The 13739-nt window shown below is 46.3% G+C and overlaps 1 protein-coding gene and 1 pseudogene across 6 annotated transcripts in view; both read left to right on the plus strand.

The window, feature by feature from the left end:
- The first annotated feature begins 22 nt into the window (after positions 1–22).
- Positions 23–13739, plus strand: part of BRME1 (break repair meiotic recombinase recruitment factor 1) — a 34371-nt gene continuing 20654 nt past the window's right edge. For 4 of the 6 annotated variants that reach the window (XR_004954940.1, XR_001599114.2, XM_016162141.2 and 1 more), the window contains exons 1-6: positions 338–615; positions 1158–1209; positions 4522–4681; positions 7318–7399; positions 7634–7738; positions 11800–13026. Coding sequence is in view for 4 of the 6 variants with exons in the window: in XM_016162141.2 (XP_016017627.2) it covers positions 1179–1209; positions 4522–4681; positions 7318–7399; positions 7634–7738; positions 11800–13026 (1605 nt within the window). In the remaining 2 variants the exon portion in view is untranslated. Of the gene's footprint in view, positions 136–326; positions 616–1157; positions 1210–4521; positions 4682–7317; positions 7400–7633; positions 7739–11799; positions 13027–13739 lie in introns of those variants that run through there. The other 2 variants (XM_016162139.2, XM_016162140.2) reach the window with 2 other exon arrangements.
- Positions 6255–6339, plus strand: LOC118612807 (annotated as a pseudogene).

The raw sequence follows: 13739 nt of genomic DNA on the forward strand, positions 1-13739 counted from the left end.
CTCGAGTGTCCGTCCTACTTCCGCCTCGTCGTTTAGGCACCGCGGCACCGGAACGCGGCCACTGGACTTGCCTGGCCCGCAGCACTGAAACTACAACTCCCGGCAGGCAGAGCGCAAGGGCGCGTGCGCGTTGCGGTACGGTGGGCGGTTCTGCAGGTGGTGCGGGAAAGAGGCGGAGCGTGCGCGGTATGAGCGGCAATGCTGGCGTTGCGCATGCGCGCAGCTGAGTCTCGCAGTGCGCGGGAAAGAGGCGGAGCGCGCGCGAGTGTGAGGGGCGGTGGCAGCCCACGCTTCACTGCCTTCCGCGGCCACCTACGAGCTACGATCTCATCTGGCTAGCCTAGTCTGGGCAGTCCTCACGTTTCTGTGGCGGGGGTAGGGTTAATTTGGGCCTGGTCACCATAAGGCGGTTCACAGCGTTCAGGCTTCAGGCCTCCTGACCCTACAGCTCTAGACCCTGGAGCTGCCCAGCCTTTGTGAGAGGCCAACTTGCCTTTCATTTTCTCCAAAATATTTCACGCAGATAATTTAACCGAATTGTCTCCCAACAGCTCCAGGCAGACTTACCTAGTTCCCGATAAAGACAGAGAGACCTCGACAACTTCACTGGCCCAGGTCGGTTTGGGCTTGTCTACCACCAAGACGAAGCAATTGCCCTGTGGTGACTCCTGTCCTTCAAGGTCCCCAGCATCCCCCAAAGGGCGTTTAGCACCTTGAAGCGCCCCAGGTGGCCCTTCAAGTCCCCAGAGGACCCTCGAAAGCCCTCTAATGTCCCTGGAAGGGTCCTAGAGAGCCCAGCCTGGAAGGAGAGGCTTCACACAGGCTGCGCAAACTTAGAGCTAGACCTGGAGTCCCCAAGGCTTCCCACGGAAAGCACTGCTGCCCCATCCCCGCCTATGCATTCTCATATCCTGGGCAGGAGACAGACAATTCCCTTTCTTCTCTTTGTAGCATAGAGGTTTGCGTTCTTACATAGCCATGGTCCAAGGTCACTATGACTCCCAGCTTGTGTCCCCTTGGGGTCTAAGTAACCCTTCAGGGCAGCCAGATGAGCCAAGGTGGGGGTGAGGGGGGTTCTGCCTTCAGCCAATGTCACCGAGTCTGTACCTAGGGACAGGGACTGCTTGTAATGATTGGATTTTGCTCATTATTTTCAGATTTCTCAAGGGAGGGATAAAATGAGTAAGAAGAAGAAGCTTCGGACCTCAGGTATTTGAAATTTGGTATCTTTATTGCTGCTTCTGCTCGTAAGAATTTGTGGTTACTGCAGAAATGCTAACATGACCACACCAGGCTCCTTTAAAAAAATGATTTAACACCTGTAAGAAAACTGTAAATTATAGAGGCGTACATACAGTAGAAAGTGAAAGCTTTGTAGAGGTTCCTCCATCCTCTGGTGAGGTCTCCAGACTTCAGGGCAGGGGGCCATCCTCTACAGGCCCACTCTCACAGACCACCTCTGAATAGGGCTTGATGTGCTGCAAGGCCATCTAGTATGTGGCTAAGTGCTTCCCTCCTGAACCAAAAACCTGGGTTCTCCCCAGCTCTGCTGCTCACTGTGTGATGAAAGTTGACTTATTCTGTGTCTCACTTTACCTCTTCTGTAAATAAAGGATGATAAGAGCACTGTTTTTGTTTTGTTTTGTTTTTTGTTTGTTTTTTAGAACAGTGATTTTCAACCTGGGTGGGGGAGGAATTTACACTCCAGAGGATAGTTGGCAATATCTAGAGACATTTTTGGTTTTCACAGGACAGAATGATCCCATCCCAATCAGTAGTGCCCCAAATGTCAATAGTGTCTAGGTTGAGAACTGCCCTAGAGCTCTCATGTGGATTAGTATTTGTAAAGCACCAAGAAGATACCCTAGGTAGTACACAAATATATGTTGCTGATTTAATTATTCTTCCAGACTTTTTAAAAAAACTTTTCATTTTGAAATAATTTGGGGCTTACAGAAAAGTTGCAAAAACAGTTCAGAGTTCTGTGTGCCCTTCTCTCAGCTTCCCCTAATGTTAATGTCTAACACAATCATAGGACAAGGATCAATCTTATGGTATAGCACACACAAAAAAACAGGAAACAAACCTGAATACTTGTTCCAAACTTTTTCTGTGTACATGCAAATATAGTGCTTTTTATTAGAAATTCGAATCATCACATGTATTGATATGCAACCTCTATCTTTAACTTCATGCTATATTGAGACTATGTCTATTTGACCATATGCATAGAGAATTTTCTCAGTTGAAAAGTACCCAGTATTACATAGTATAGCTTCATTTTCCTGTCCATTGTCTAATGTAACTCAAATTTCTTAAAAGTTTAGAAATGATTTCTTTACTTTGTGCTTAATGAACTAGGGAGTAGCACTCCTTTTTTTCCTGAAATGTGGGACCAAAAAATTATCAACAGATTGAAAATATTTTGTGCAGAGATGAGCAACAGGCTGCTTGGAGACACAGGAATTTATGTGACTTTGGAGGGGGAAGCTGGGGACAGCCAGGCCCACCCACGGCAAGTCATTTGGGGCCTCTCTTGGCAGTGGACTCCTCAGCTCAATGTACCCCTGGGCCGGCCTGAAACAACTGTTTATGTGTGTCCTGGATGGGATGGGAAGAGAGAAAGACAATTCTGGCAGGTGGTGAAAGAAGCCCTTTCCCTTCTGACATCTTTAGCCTTTGGTGTTGAACATGAAGTTCTGCCTTAGTTTTTCTTAAATTAATCCTGTGGGGACAAATCACAGGAAGGAAGTGGAGGCTCTTCGCTTCTGTTGGTATTTTTGCTTTTTATTTGGTACAAATGTCCATTGGTTTAGCAAAGCAAGCTAGTATTTGGACATCTTAAGAAACCGAATAAACGAAGCTGCTATATTTTGTCTTTTCTGGCACACTGCAAGGTAGGAATGTGTTTATGTAAAAAACTCATCAGAACCAGGCTCTGGATACGGCACTGGGGTGGGCACGTGAGGGGGTGAGGGAGGCAGGGGGAGGACGAGATCAAAGGGTGCAGCAGACTTAATTCCTGCCCTCAACATCGAGGGAAAAAGAAAAATGCTCCTCACGGAGAGAGCTAATCAAATACACAGCAGTGGGTTAAAGTTCTGAATGGGCACACATGAACCATAACTGACAGAATTAGAAGACATTACAGGGAAGTCACTGTGGTCTAGTGGAGTGCAAACAGCTGAGTGAATGCCGAAGAGGACCTTAGTAGTTGGTGTAAGGAGGGGGTGGGTTATTCAGTGGGTTTATTTCAAGGTATGTAAGGAGCTGAAGTTGGAAAGGGTCTGTGTGACAACTCCAGGAAGATCAGGCCTGGGTCTGGTTTGTCCTTTTGTCCTCACTGCCTGACCTGGTCAGAAGCACGGTAGGTACATGGTAGGCACTCAGTAAATGCTGAAGTACACTTAAGTGTGCAGACTCTGGAGTTGGATGCTTGGATCCCATTCTGGACTCTGGCTTTCGTGTACCTCAGCTTTTTCATCTGTAAGATGGACATAACTACAGGACCCTACCTCAAAGTTTTGTCATAACGCACCCAAGTTCTTAGGAGAATGTCTGGAATGGAACTCAATAAAGTCAACTCATTATGATTCACTTGGGGCTAGATTTGGGGAGGTCTCACTAACCAGCCACAATAGGCAATTTCTATGTAAAGGGGCTTCCTTCATTCAACAGACATGTTAATAAGCACTTTTAGACTCTCAGTTGCTCTCAGTGGTGGGGAAGGTATTGCAGAGATACAAGGGACTGAGTGGCAGCTAAGACATCACTTCTTTAGCACTTAATGACACTGGGTCCCAGTTTTCGCAGGATAAGTAGTCTTCAGGCATCACGGAAAACTAGATGGTACATAATTTAGTTTTATCTGTGTTTCCCGGGAAGTGATTTGCATTTTCAGCATGTTTATTCAGTCACCTACCAAGTATTTATTGTGCACTGACAGTGTACTATATGCTCTTCTAGGCACTTGAGCCCCAGCAGAGAGTGTGATAGATGAAGTCCCTCCTGGCATGGAGCAGATTGTAGTGAGGGAGACAGAAATGACCCAGTACATCAATACTTGCAGAAAAGCTGTGAACTGAATGAAATAGCATGGGCCTGAAAGGAGATGCTCTATAGAGAAATCAGAGAGTGGCCTCTCTGCAGAGATGTTTGAGCTGAGACCTGAAGGAGCCAGCACACACCTCTCACCACTTCCCCAGATAGACAGTAGGCTGGGCCAGGTTATTTCATGTGGTTGGAGCCAGGTTTGGCCAGCTCAGGATTCAGCTGCAGTCATGACCAGTCCGTAGGTAAAAAGCCTTTGAATCCTACAGCCACATATGCTCCTAGGTTCCACTTGGATGAGGTTTCATCTCATCTCTCGGTCTCCAGGCAAATGTCAGAGTAGGGGTTTCCTTCCCTTGGAACAAACCTGCTCACATTGCAACTGTGGCCCTTCCAAGTTTGGTTGTCATCCATGGCACTACATGCTCCTGGGATCTCCACTCCTTTTGTCTTCCTTTATCTCTAAACCAGGAGGAGAAGGAATCCATCCTCTGAAACCCCCAAAGCACCCAAGACTCAGAGACTCTGACAGAGCTTCCCAGAGTTCCGAGTTGGACCGTTCATGTCACCCTGAGGAGTCAGAAGGCAGGGCAGAGCAGAGTGGGGAGGAACTAGGACAAGTGGCTTCCAGGTAAGTGGCTCAGAACATTTTAGCAGACCTCCCCAATGACATGGGCACAGCACACCTGCTTAGTGAACAGGATGGAGAGGGGAGGGTACCAACATAACCCAATGCCAGGCCTCCCTCCTAGAGACTCAGGGTTCTTGGATTGTGCTTCTTGAAGCTTTCCTCCAGGGACTGTCCTCTTTATTGAGAAAGGTCAGTGTTTTAACCCCGGGCAAGGAAAATCTTGAATTTTTTGAGGTCACTTAGTTATAGAATGCAGCTCGTCCTGTCTGCTGGTCAGATCCCTATTTATCCCACATTCCTTCTTCTTTTTTTTTTTTTTTTTTTTTGGCTAGGCAACCCTTGGTTGACCTCACAGATTGTAAGGACCTTGTCAGCTTACAATCCTTTATATTTTTTTATTTTTTATGCCTATCGCATCTCATCTTCCTAGGTGGTCTCCCATCCAAGTGCTAACCAGTCCTGACCCTACTTAGCTTCCAAAATCAGACGGGATCAGGCTTGTTCAGGGTAGGATGGCTGTAGACCCCACATTTCCTCTTGATGAAGAAGGTACCAAAGGAGTAGGTCTGCTAAATAATAATCGGTAAAAGAGAATCATTATGTAGTAGGCAGAGTGTTAATAATAAACACTTTGCATACATCAGCTCTTTCAACCCTCATGGTACTGTGAAATAGGTTTTTATCCCTATCTGTCAGGTGAAGATTCTAAGGTTTTGAGAGATCAAATGACTTGTTTAAGACCACTGAGCTGGTGACAAGGCAGGCTGGGGCTCTGGTGTGTCTTACTCCTGTGTTCCTAACCACTATGGTTTCCCAGTTCCCTTGCCGCCCGCCCCCCCCCCCCCAGGAAATATGTAATTAAACATGGCGGGGAAAAAGAAAGAGGGTCTAGAGAACAATTTAGTCTTTCCACGGGGTTAAATCATATCTAACTATAGCGAAGTAGAAAGGGTTAGTGTGAGTTAGGAGAAGGAAGGTTCCTGCTACCCAAAGTCTTCAGAGAAGGCATGTGGTCTGACTGACCACTGTTTTTTGGGGAGCGGGTGATCTCAGGTTATTAGTCATAGTACTAAAGGCAGCCCTACTCTGATAGGAAGAGAAAGGCCACATGTCACACCTAAGCTGTTTCCCCAGACATGACAATATCACGGTGTTCCTTACTCCTGGAGAGGCCAACAGGGCTGATGGGGTCACAGCTGTTACCTACCCTGCCATCTGCTTCCATGAGAATAGTCAGAACCCACGGAAGTGGGTTCCCATCATTTTTTGTTGTTTTAAAAATGTTTTTAAATGTTTTATCAGGAAATACCAGATGCACAAAATATAACAGAAAAAAAAAACATAAAGCAAACAAGCTCCACACGTTTATGCTGAAAAATGAAATCTTGCCAATACCCAGAAGCTGCCCAAACAACCCATCCCAATTAAAATTTTCTAACAGACTCTTGGCTGGAGGCATCTAGATTTATTCTTTCTCTAAAACCTCCCCAGGCACAGTTCAAGCCCAGTAGCATACCTTCATGCTTTTCCTTGTTCTACTTCCAAAGCTGAAATCATATGAAATTTTGGTTTCACTATTGTGCAGTAGCAGTATCATAGCCAATGAGGTTTATCCGAGGCATGATGATTGCTAATTGAAATTTTGGTTCCAGATTTTGTTTTTTTGTTTTTAGCCACATCTTTTATAACCATAGCCTCACCCATGTTGTTGTTGTTTTTTTTTTAAGAGTTTATTTTTTAGAGCAGTTTTAAGTTCGTAATAAAATCGAGAGGAAGACAGAAATTTCCCACATACTCTTTTGCCCTCATGTGTGCATAGCCTCCCCATTATCACCATCACTCACCTACGTTGCCACACTGTAATCATGCAAAGTCCCATAGTTTACCTTAGAGTTCATTCTTGGTCTACATCCTATGGCTTTAGACAAACGTATAATGACATGTATCTACTACTATAGTCTCATACAGAGTATTTTCACTGCCCTAAAAATCCAAATTTATCCATCTCTTCCCCAACCCTGGCAACCACTGATCTTTTTACTGTCTCCACAGTTTGCCTTTTCCAGAAGAATATACAGTACGTGGCCTTTTCAGATTGACTTATTTTTCTTAGTAATATGCGTTTAAGTTTCCTCTATGTCTTTTCATGGCTTGGTAGTTCATTTCTTTTTAACGCTGAATAATAGTCCATTGTCCAGATGTACTGCTTGTTTATCCATTTACCCACTGAAGGCCATCTCAGTTGCTTCCACATTTTGGCAATTATGGATATACCCTTTTTAAGACACTGTTTCTCATTATCTGTAACTTCCCTAACTTAGAATTTGTGGATTTGGGGCCTGGAGTGTCAGTCCAAATGAAAATTCCTGCTCTTACTTCAGAAGCCAGTTCCTAGGATTATAAGGGTAAAGTGCTACTGGATTCTCCGTGTGGGACCCTGAACCCTTTTTGGAGTCAAATGTTCCTCAGGGCACTGCTCCCCTCCCCGTTCCACCCTCTCTCATCAGGTACTCCAGGACCTCTTTTCAAGAGGTTCTGGGTATTACCTTGCCTTTGAACTGCATTCTCTGCCCCGCTATGTGCATTGACAGCCCTAGAGGTTCTCCAGAACCTCCTGTTTGTCTTTCTCCACGCAGCTCCCCCGACAAGGAAGCAGGAGGCCCCTCTAGGCTACTCAGGCAACCAGAAAACGAGCCAGTTCCCTTCCCACCTTCCCAGGTGAGCCTGCTTGGTAGCCTTGCTTGTGTGCACAGGATGTTGCCCCCCTTCAGCTGGAGTGCCTGCCTCTTCATCCTCAAGGCCAATGGCCGGTGAGAGTGTGCCCTGGGGTTGGAGGGCAAAGGCCATGTTTGAAACTACAAGAAAGAAACTGGTTTTGGTATTTTATTTGATTCCTTTCTGAAATCTCATTCCTCCCTTTATTGCTGCTTTGTTCTTATATCTGGTTCACAGAACTCAGTTGGAAGGTTTGTCCCCCAGTTTGCAAAACTCAGGAAAACAGTGACAAGACAAGCAGCTACAAGGGAAGAGGACCTCGGGAGTGGGGCATTTAGCTCGGTAAGGCCCTAAAATTGGCAGGCTGGGAACAATAGAGGCACAGCCTCTTGGGCCAGCCTTGGCAGGTGAGTTTCACCTTGTTTTTCTTTGGCAATGGCTAGATCTGCACCCCCCACATACACATTTTTAATGTTTCGCACTACAGATGTCTTCGTACTGCAAATGCTATGTAGGCAGCTTGCAACCTATGAGAGGTGCTCAGGACCGCTGTGCTTGCACCAAAGCACTCAGGGCCATTGCCCTCTTGCTCCATTGTGTGCAAGTTAGTAAAACTCAGAAAGGCAGCCCACATTCTGTCCCTGAACCCCTTTGCTTCTCAGAAGCTTTTGTGCAAGTCAGGATTGGGTATGGTCTTACAGTGTGCTTTCTTGTCCTTGCCACTGTTAGCTCTGGGGGTGACAATGTCTGGCAACATGCACCCCTAAAAAAGTGAGTGATGGGTGTGCCAGCTGTATTTGTAATTGGCCCTAGTTGGGAACATCTGTGATATCATTCAACAGGTGAAATGGTTGAACATACTGTGGTCTATCCACACCATGAACAAACTCAGCAATTAAAAAGGAATAAACTAGAGACAGACACAACCTCCTGGCTAGATCTCCAGGGCAGGGAGTTCAGCATGTAATAGAGACAGAGCTTCAGCTGTACAAGATTAAAGAGCTCTGGGGATATGTGATAATGATGGTTGTACAACAGTGGGAATGTACTTAATACCACTGAATCATGCACTTAAAAATGGTTAAAATAGGGTTCAGCAGAAGGGAAGGCTGTTGGCTGGGGCCTACGGTACACCGCTTCAGTGAGGGGCTGGACCGCAGCCATCTGGCTTGTTGCTTTTCTGCGCACCTCTCCTCCAGCCGACCCGACACCATGCACCAGCAAGTAGCACTGCACCGATCCCTCTCTGCTCTTTGTCGCTGCTCTGGGCAGCTTCACCCTTTATACCAGAAAGCTGACAGGCACTATGGGAAAACAAAACAAAACAAAACAAAACAAGAAGAAAGTGGAGGAGGTACTAGAAGAGGAGGAAGAGGAATATGCAGTGGGACATTCTTGACTTTTGAGTGGTGAAGGGCAGAGTAGAGTACCTTTGAAAGTGGAAGGAGTTCTCAGATGAGGACAACACGTGAAGGGTCATAGAACCCAACTGCCCTGACCTCATTGCTGAGTTTCTACAGTCCTGGAAAACAGCACATGAGACAAACAAATACGAGGGAGGCAGGCGCAAAACTGACTCTGATTCTGAAGATAAGGGAGAGGAGAGCAAACCAAAGAAGAGTCAGAGAAGCCAGGCGGCTTTGCCTGGGGTTTGGAGCCAGAACAGATTATTGGAGCTATAGACTCCAGTGGAGAACACGTGTCCCTGATGAAATGCCACCCAGGTGTGAAACTTTAAGATGGTGCAGTCCTTTGATAGTGACACACAGCTTGACTATCAGCCTGGACTCATGATTAACGGGAAAAACTCTGATGAGGCTAACCTAGGCCCCACCAAGGAAGCCAGTGTCAAGTGCCCCCAGGTTGTCTTATCCTTCTGTGAGGAACCTCTGCCCCTCGAAAGATGATGACAAAAAAAGATGACAGGAATTGACTCTTGAGTACCAGACCCTGTCACATCTGACTGGGTTTCAAGTGGGAGGGGAAGGACTTCTATTTGTCTTGACACTATAGAGGTGGCTTACAAAGATGTCCTTTAAAGAGCCAGTGTAGTTTCTGTGCCCTACAGCAGCCCAAATGCTTTAAAGCCATTCCATGCTGTACAATTTGCACACCCACCCCAGTGGAGAGGAAGGAGAAGAAGGTTTTCAAGGCAGCCTGTTCTGCACTTTGCTGAGAAAAGGAAAGGGCCTTCTATGAAGGACAGAGTTTGCAGAACGTGTGTTGGAGAGCAAAGAGATACTATAGATCTTCAAGGAGCTTCTCCATGAGGCACAGCCTTCTTCCCAGTAGTGTTAAGTCTGCATTGTTACAGCATAGCATGTGTATAGTTTTTGGCTATTACCAGTGTATTATTTGGGGGTGGGAGGGGTGGGGTACAAAGGAAGGGAGATGGATAGGATCGTTTTTGTTAAAATTTGGGGCCTGATTGGGGAAATGGCGAAACAATAGAAAGACCAAACAGCTAATGATTTGGTTCTGTGTCTAGAATATTTTACCTTTTTTTAAAAAAAATCATTGGCAATTTAAATGAGGACTGTGAGAATACTTGCCAGTGGCACTTGCGGCTGCAGCGTTTACCCCAAGATAATTCGTGGATTACAGTCCTAACCTTACCCCCGAAGTTTACCATGAACTATCTCACTTTTTTTTTTTTTTTCCGCATTGCTCTGGAATATTCATAGTCTTAGGGAAAAAATGACATCATTCAATTTATAGCATTCTGTTGTTACTATTTCAGTCGCTGAAAATGTCAATTCCTAGAAGACGTAGCATTCTTATGTGTGATGTTAAATGAATGCTGGAGGCAAACTGCCCCTTTTTTTTCTAAACAGGAAAAAGGTTTAAAAGCTGTGAATACTTGAAGCTTATAAGCCAAGGTGTTCCCTGAGTTTAATACTATTCCCAGCAAAGGGCTGAGTTTGTAAGTTAGCACAGCTGCCATTTTGGGGTTAGAAACTGGTTGAAGAGGGAAAGTCTTTTATTGGAGCATATACAAAGGCAGATCATTCTGTTTTAGAGGTGCTAATTCTTGAAATTAACACAAGACCCTTTCTTTTCTAATTGTAAAGTTATAAATACTAGCTTTTCCATCCAGGCCACTGGCTGAGGTATTAGAGGGGGACAGGAGGGTGGCATAGGAAGTGTGAGAATAAAGAGAGGGGCCCGTACTCTTAGAGTGGAAAATTTTCAGAGCCTCTCTGAAACCATTGGTGGCAAGGTTCGGTCACTGACAGCACAAATTCATCAAATCACTTCAAAAGCTCTGGTCTCAAGATTAAACTTTCATACTCGGGCCGTGGTTCACTTTAAAGCACAAAACAAAAATTATTTTTTAATCCTAAGAACTAATACTCAAAATGCTGTCTTGAAACATGATATATACATCAGGTCCTGACATCATTTAGACCTGCATGTAGATCTCCATTGTAAAACTTTTGTATGTTTGGTAGGTTTCTGTGAAAACTTTGTTTAAATGTAAACTTCATACCACACTCAGTTTTTATCTTAATAAAACTATATAGAATTACTTAAAAATGGTAAATCTTATGTTATATATATTATACCACAATTTAAAAACAAACAGCACAGAGAGGTCTCTGTGTTCCCTTCCCCAGCTTCCTACAGTAGTAACATTTTACATGTCTATAGTCCACTGCCATCACCAGGCAATTGCCATTGGTGATTCATAGGCCCCCTTGATTTTTATATCCTTGACCTCCACATGGCCAGTGCTGGTGGGAAGAAGTAGCTGATGGAAGGAAGGATTCTGGTTCCCCCTCCAGCCTCTGGCACAAAGCTCTGCCCTATTCTGCTGCAGTCGTCCCTCCTTATCTGCAGTTTTGCTCTCGGTAGTGTCAGATACTTGTGGTTAACTACAGTCCGAAAATATTAAGTGGAAAATTCCAGAAATAAATAACTCATAAGTTTTTAAATTTTGCACCATTTCTGGGGCTTGAATCATCCCTTTGTCTAACATCTCCACACTGTATACGCTTTCCGGCCTTTAGTCACTTAGTAGCTAGCTGTCTTGCTTATCAAATTGACTGTTACAGTATCACAGTGCTTGTGTTCAAATAACCCTTATTTTATTTAATAATAGTCCCAAAGCCATTCACATAACTTTTCTCATAGTATATTATAATTGTCCTATTTTAGTAATTGTTCATCTCTTACTGTGCCTAATTTAAAAATTAAACTTTGTTATAGGTATGTGTGTATGTATAGGAAAAAAACATGGTACATATAAGTTTCAGTACTGCCTGCAGTTTCAGGCATCCACTGGGGGGTCTTGGAACAAATCCCCTACGGATACGGGGGATAACTGTGCTGATCCCTTCGGTCATCTGCACAGCATGAGACTGTACAGAAGCAGTACAGTCTGAGTCTTTCTCTCTCCACAGGAAATACTGCCCAAGCCCAATGCCCAGCAGGCGGGAGGCCAGTCACCAGAGGAGTCCTCAGGGCTCACTGTCTGGGAGACAGATGGTGCCCACTCCAAGCACAGCATCCAAAACCCTGTAACAGCTGTGTCTGGCAGGGGGAATTCTCAGCCTGAGGTCTCCAACAACACCTCTCCAGAATGGGGGATGGTACCCTTGGCCTCAGAGAGGGTCAGCCAGGATCACCTACTGGAGCAAGGGACCAATTTGCTAGACAGTGAAAGCACACAGTGGGGTGGGGTTCCAGGTGATCACACCCAGAAAGGGCATCAGCCAAATAGTGAAGCTGAAGAGAAGGAGCCAGACCAAGGATCCTCACAGGAGGAAGGTGCCCAAGAAGGAGTGGGGACCAACCAGGAGGAAGGAGACAGCATTCCTGGCTCGATCACTGGGGGCCCAGAGCCTGGATCTGTGACCCAGGGCCTCCCAGACCTCATGCACACACTCAGCAAAGCTGGCAGGGAAGCACAAGGGAACTGTAGCAGCCCAAGATTCTCCTCCCTTAGGACCACTGTTGTCACAGACGTGAGCACAGACCCCACCCAGCTGGAACAAAGGGCTCTGGAAGTGACTGGGCTGGGTGGGAAGGCCCCTGCTGGAGGCCACAGCTGGGCCCTGCTCAGAGATATCCCTCTCTGTAGGGAGACTGCAAGAGGCAGAGGGGAAGCAGGGCAAGAAGCTAAGACCCCTGGCAATGTCCCGGGGGAGCCTGCAGCCTTCCTGGCTCTGGCTCATGGGATCCAAGAGCCCATTGTAGGTGCTAGAGAATCCATCCCCGTAACATCAGAGATGGGTTTGGGTGTTGATCAGACAAGGGTGCCAGGCTCAGATCAAGAAGGGCTAGGAGGTTTCTGTGCACTGCCTTTGCTGTTGCAGCCCTTGGGTGAAAAGGCAATCAAGTTAGGTAGCCAGAGCTATGAACAAGACCTCAGGGAGCTTAGTCTGTCCCTTGGAGCCTCTGCTCCGCTGGTGTACAGAGAAGCAGTGGATGGCCCTCCCCTGGACACCAGGGTTCACCAGGGCAATCCAGATGCTCTCAAAGGCGTGGCAGGCCAGCCCAAGCACCCTCCTGACTCTGCAGACCAGGCTGTATTAGAGGAGTCTCCAGCCATGGAACTTGACTTCCTGCCAGACAGCCAGATACAGGATGCCCTGGAAGCTTCTGACTTTGAAGACCCACCTGAGCAGGTAAGAGCTTCCCCAAGTTACAGCCAGATAATTCTGGGGAAGGTGCCAGTAGCCACAAGCCCTCTCCCAAATTGCCCAGTTGGGAGAAGATGGGGTGGGTGGTAGTCTGTTTATACAGCAGAGTTTAGGGGTCTGAGTTGCAGCTTCAGTGTGTGTGTAGTCCATGGTTTTCTGGAAAGGACAGACCTGCCTTTACATGAGGGGCCTGTCCCAAACATATGCATGGAATTTTCTTTTTCTACTGTAATTTGTAGGGACTTTGCTTACTTCAGGGATCTGCCCACCCAACAGGCAATGGGAAAGCTGCCTGACAAGACTCTGCTGGCCATGGCATTCACCTGTCAAGGCAGGTGGCAGTCTAGCTTCAGCCCTGCTTCTAGGGGGAAGCTCAGGTCCCTGGTTGGTGGCACACCGGAGCCTGGGCTAAGTGTTGGTGCCCTGGGAGGTAAGGCAGTTGGTTCTTTTTCCACACACTGGGTTTGTCAAGCACCTGCCAGAGGTGACACAAATGGAAGAGGAGAAGGCTGGGTCCGCGCCCAGGTTGGCCTGATTCTGCAACTGTGTCTCAGCCATCCCATCCTGGAATGCGGAGCCCAGCTCCTTTTATAGACATAGGCCCCTGTTTCTTCAGCCATCCCTGGTGAGATTTTTCTTTTATTATTCACTCAGTATATGCTTATCAAGAGCCTGCTCTGTGCCAGGCATGAACATAT

The sequence above is a fragment of the Rousettus aegyptiacus genome, unplaced genomic scaffold, assembly GCF_014176215.1.
Source record: "Rousettus aegyptiacus isolate mRouAeg1 unplaced genomic scaffold, mRouAeg1.p scaffold_m13_p_16, whole genome shotgun sequence".
Lineage (NCBI taxonomy): Eukaryota > Metazoa > Chordata > Mammalia > Chiroptera > Pteropodidae > Rousettus > Rousettus aegyptiacus.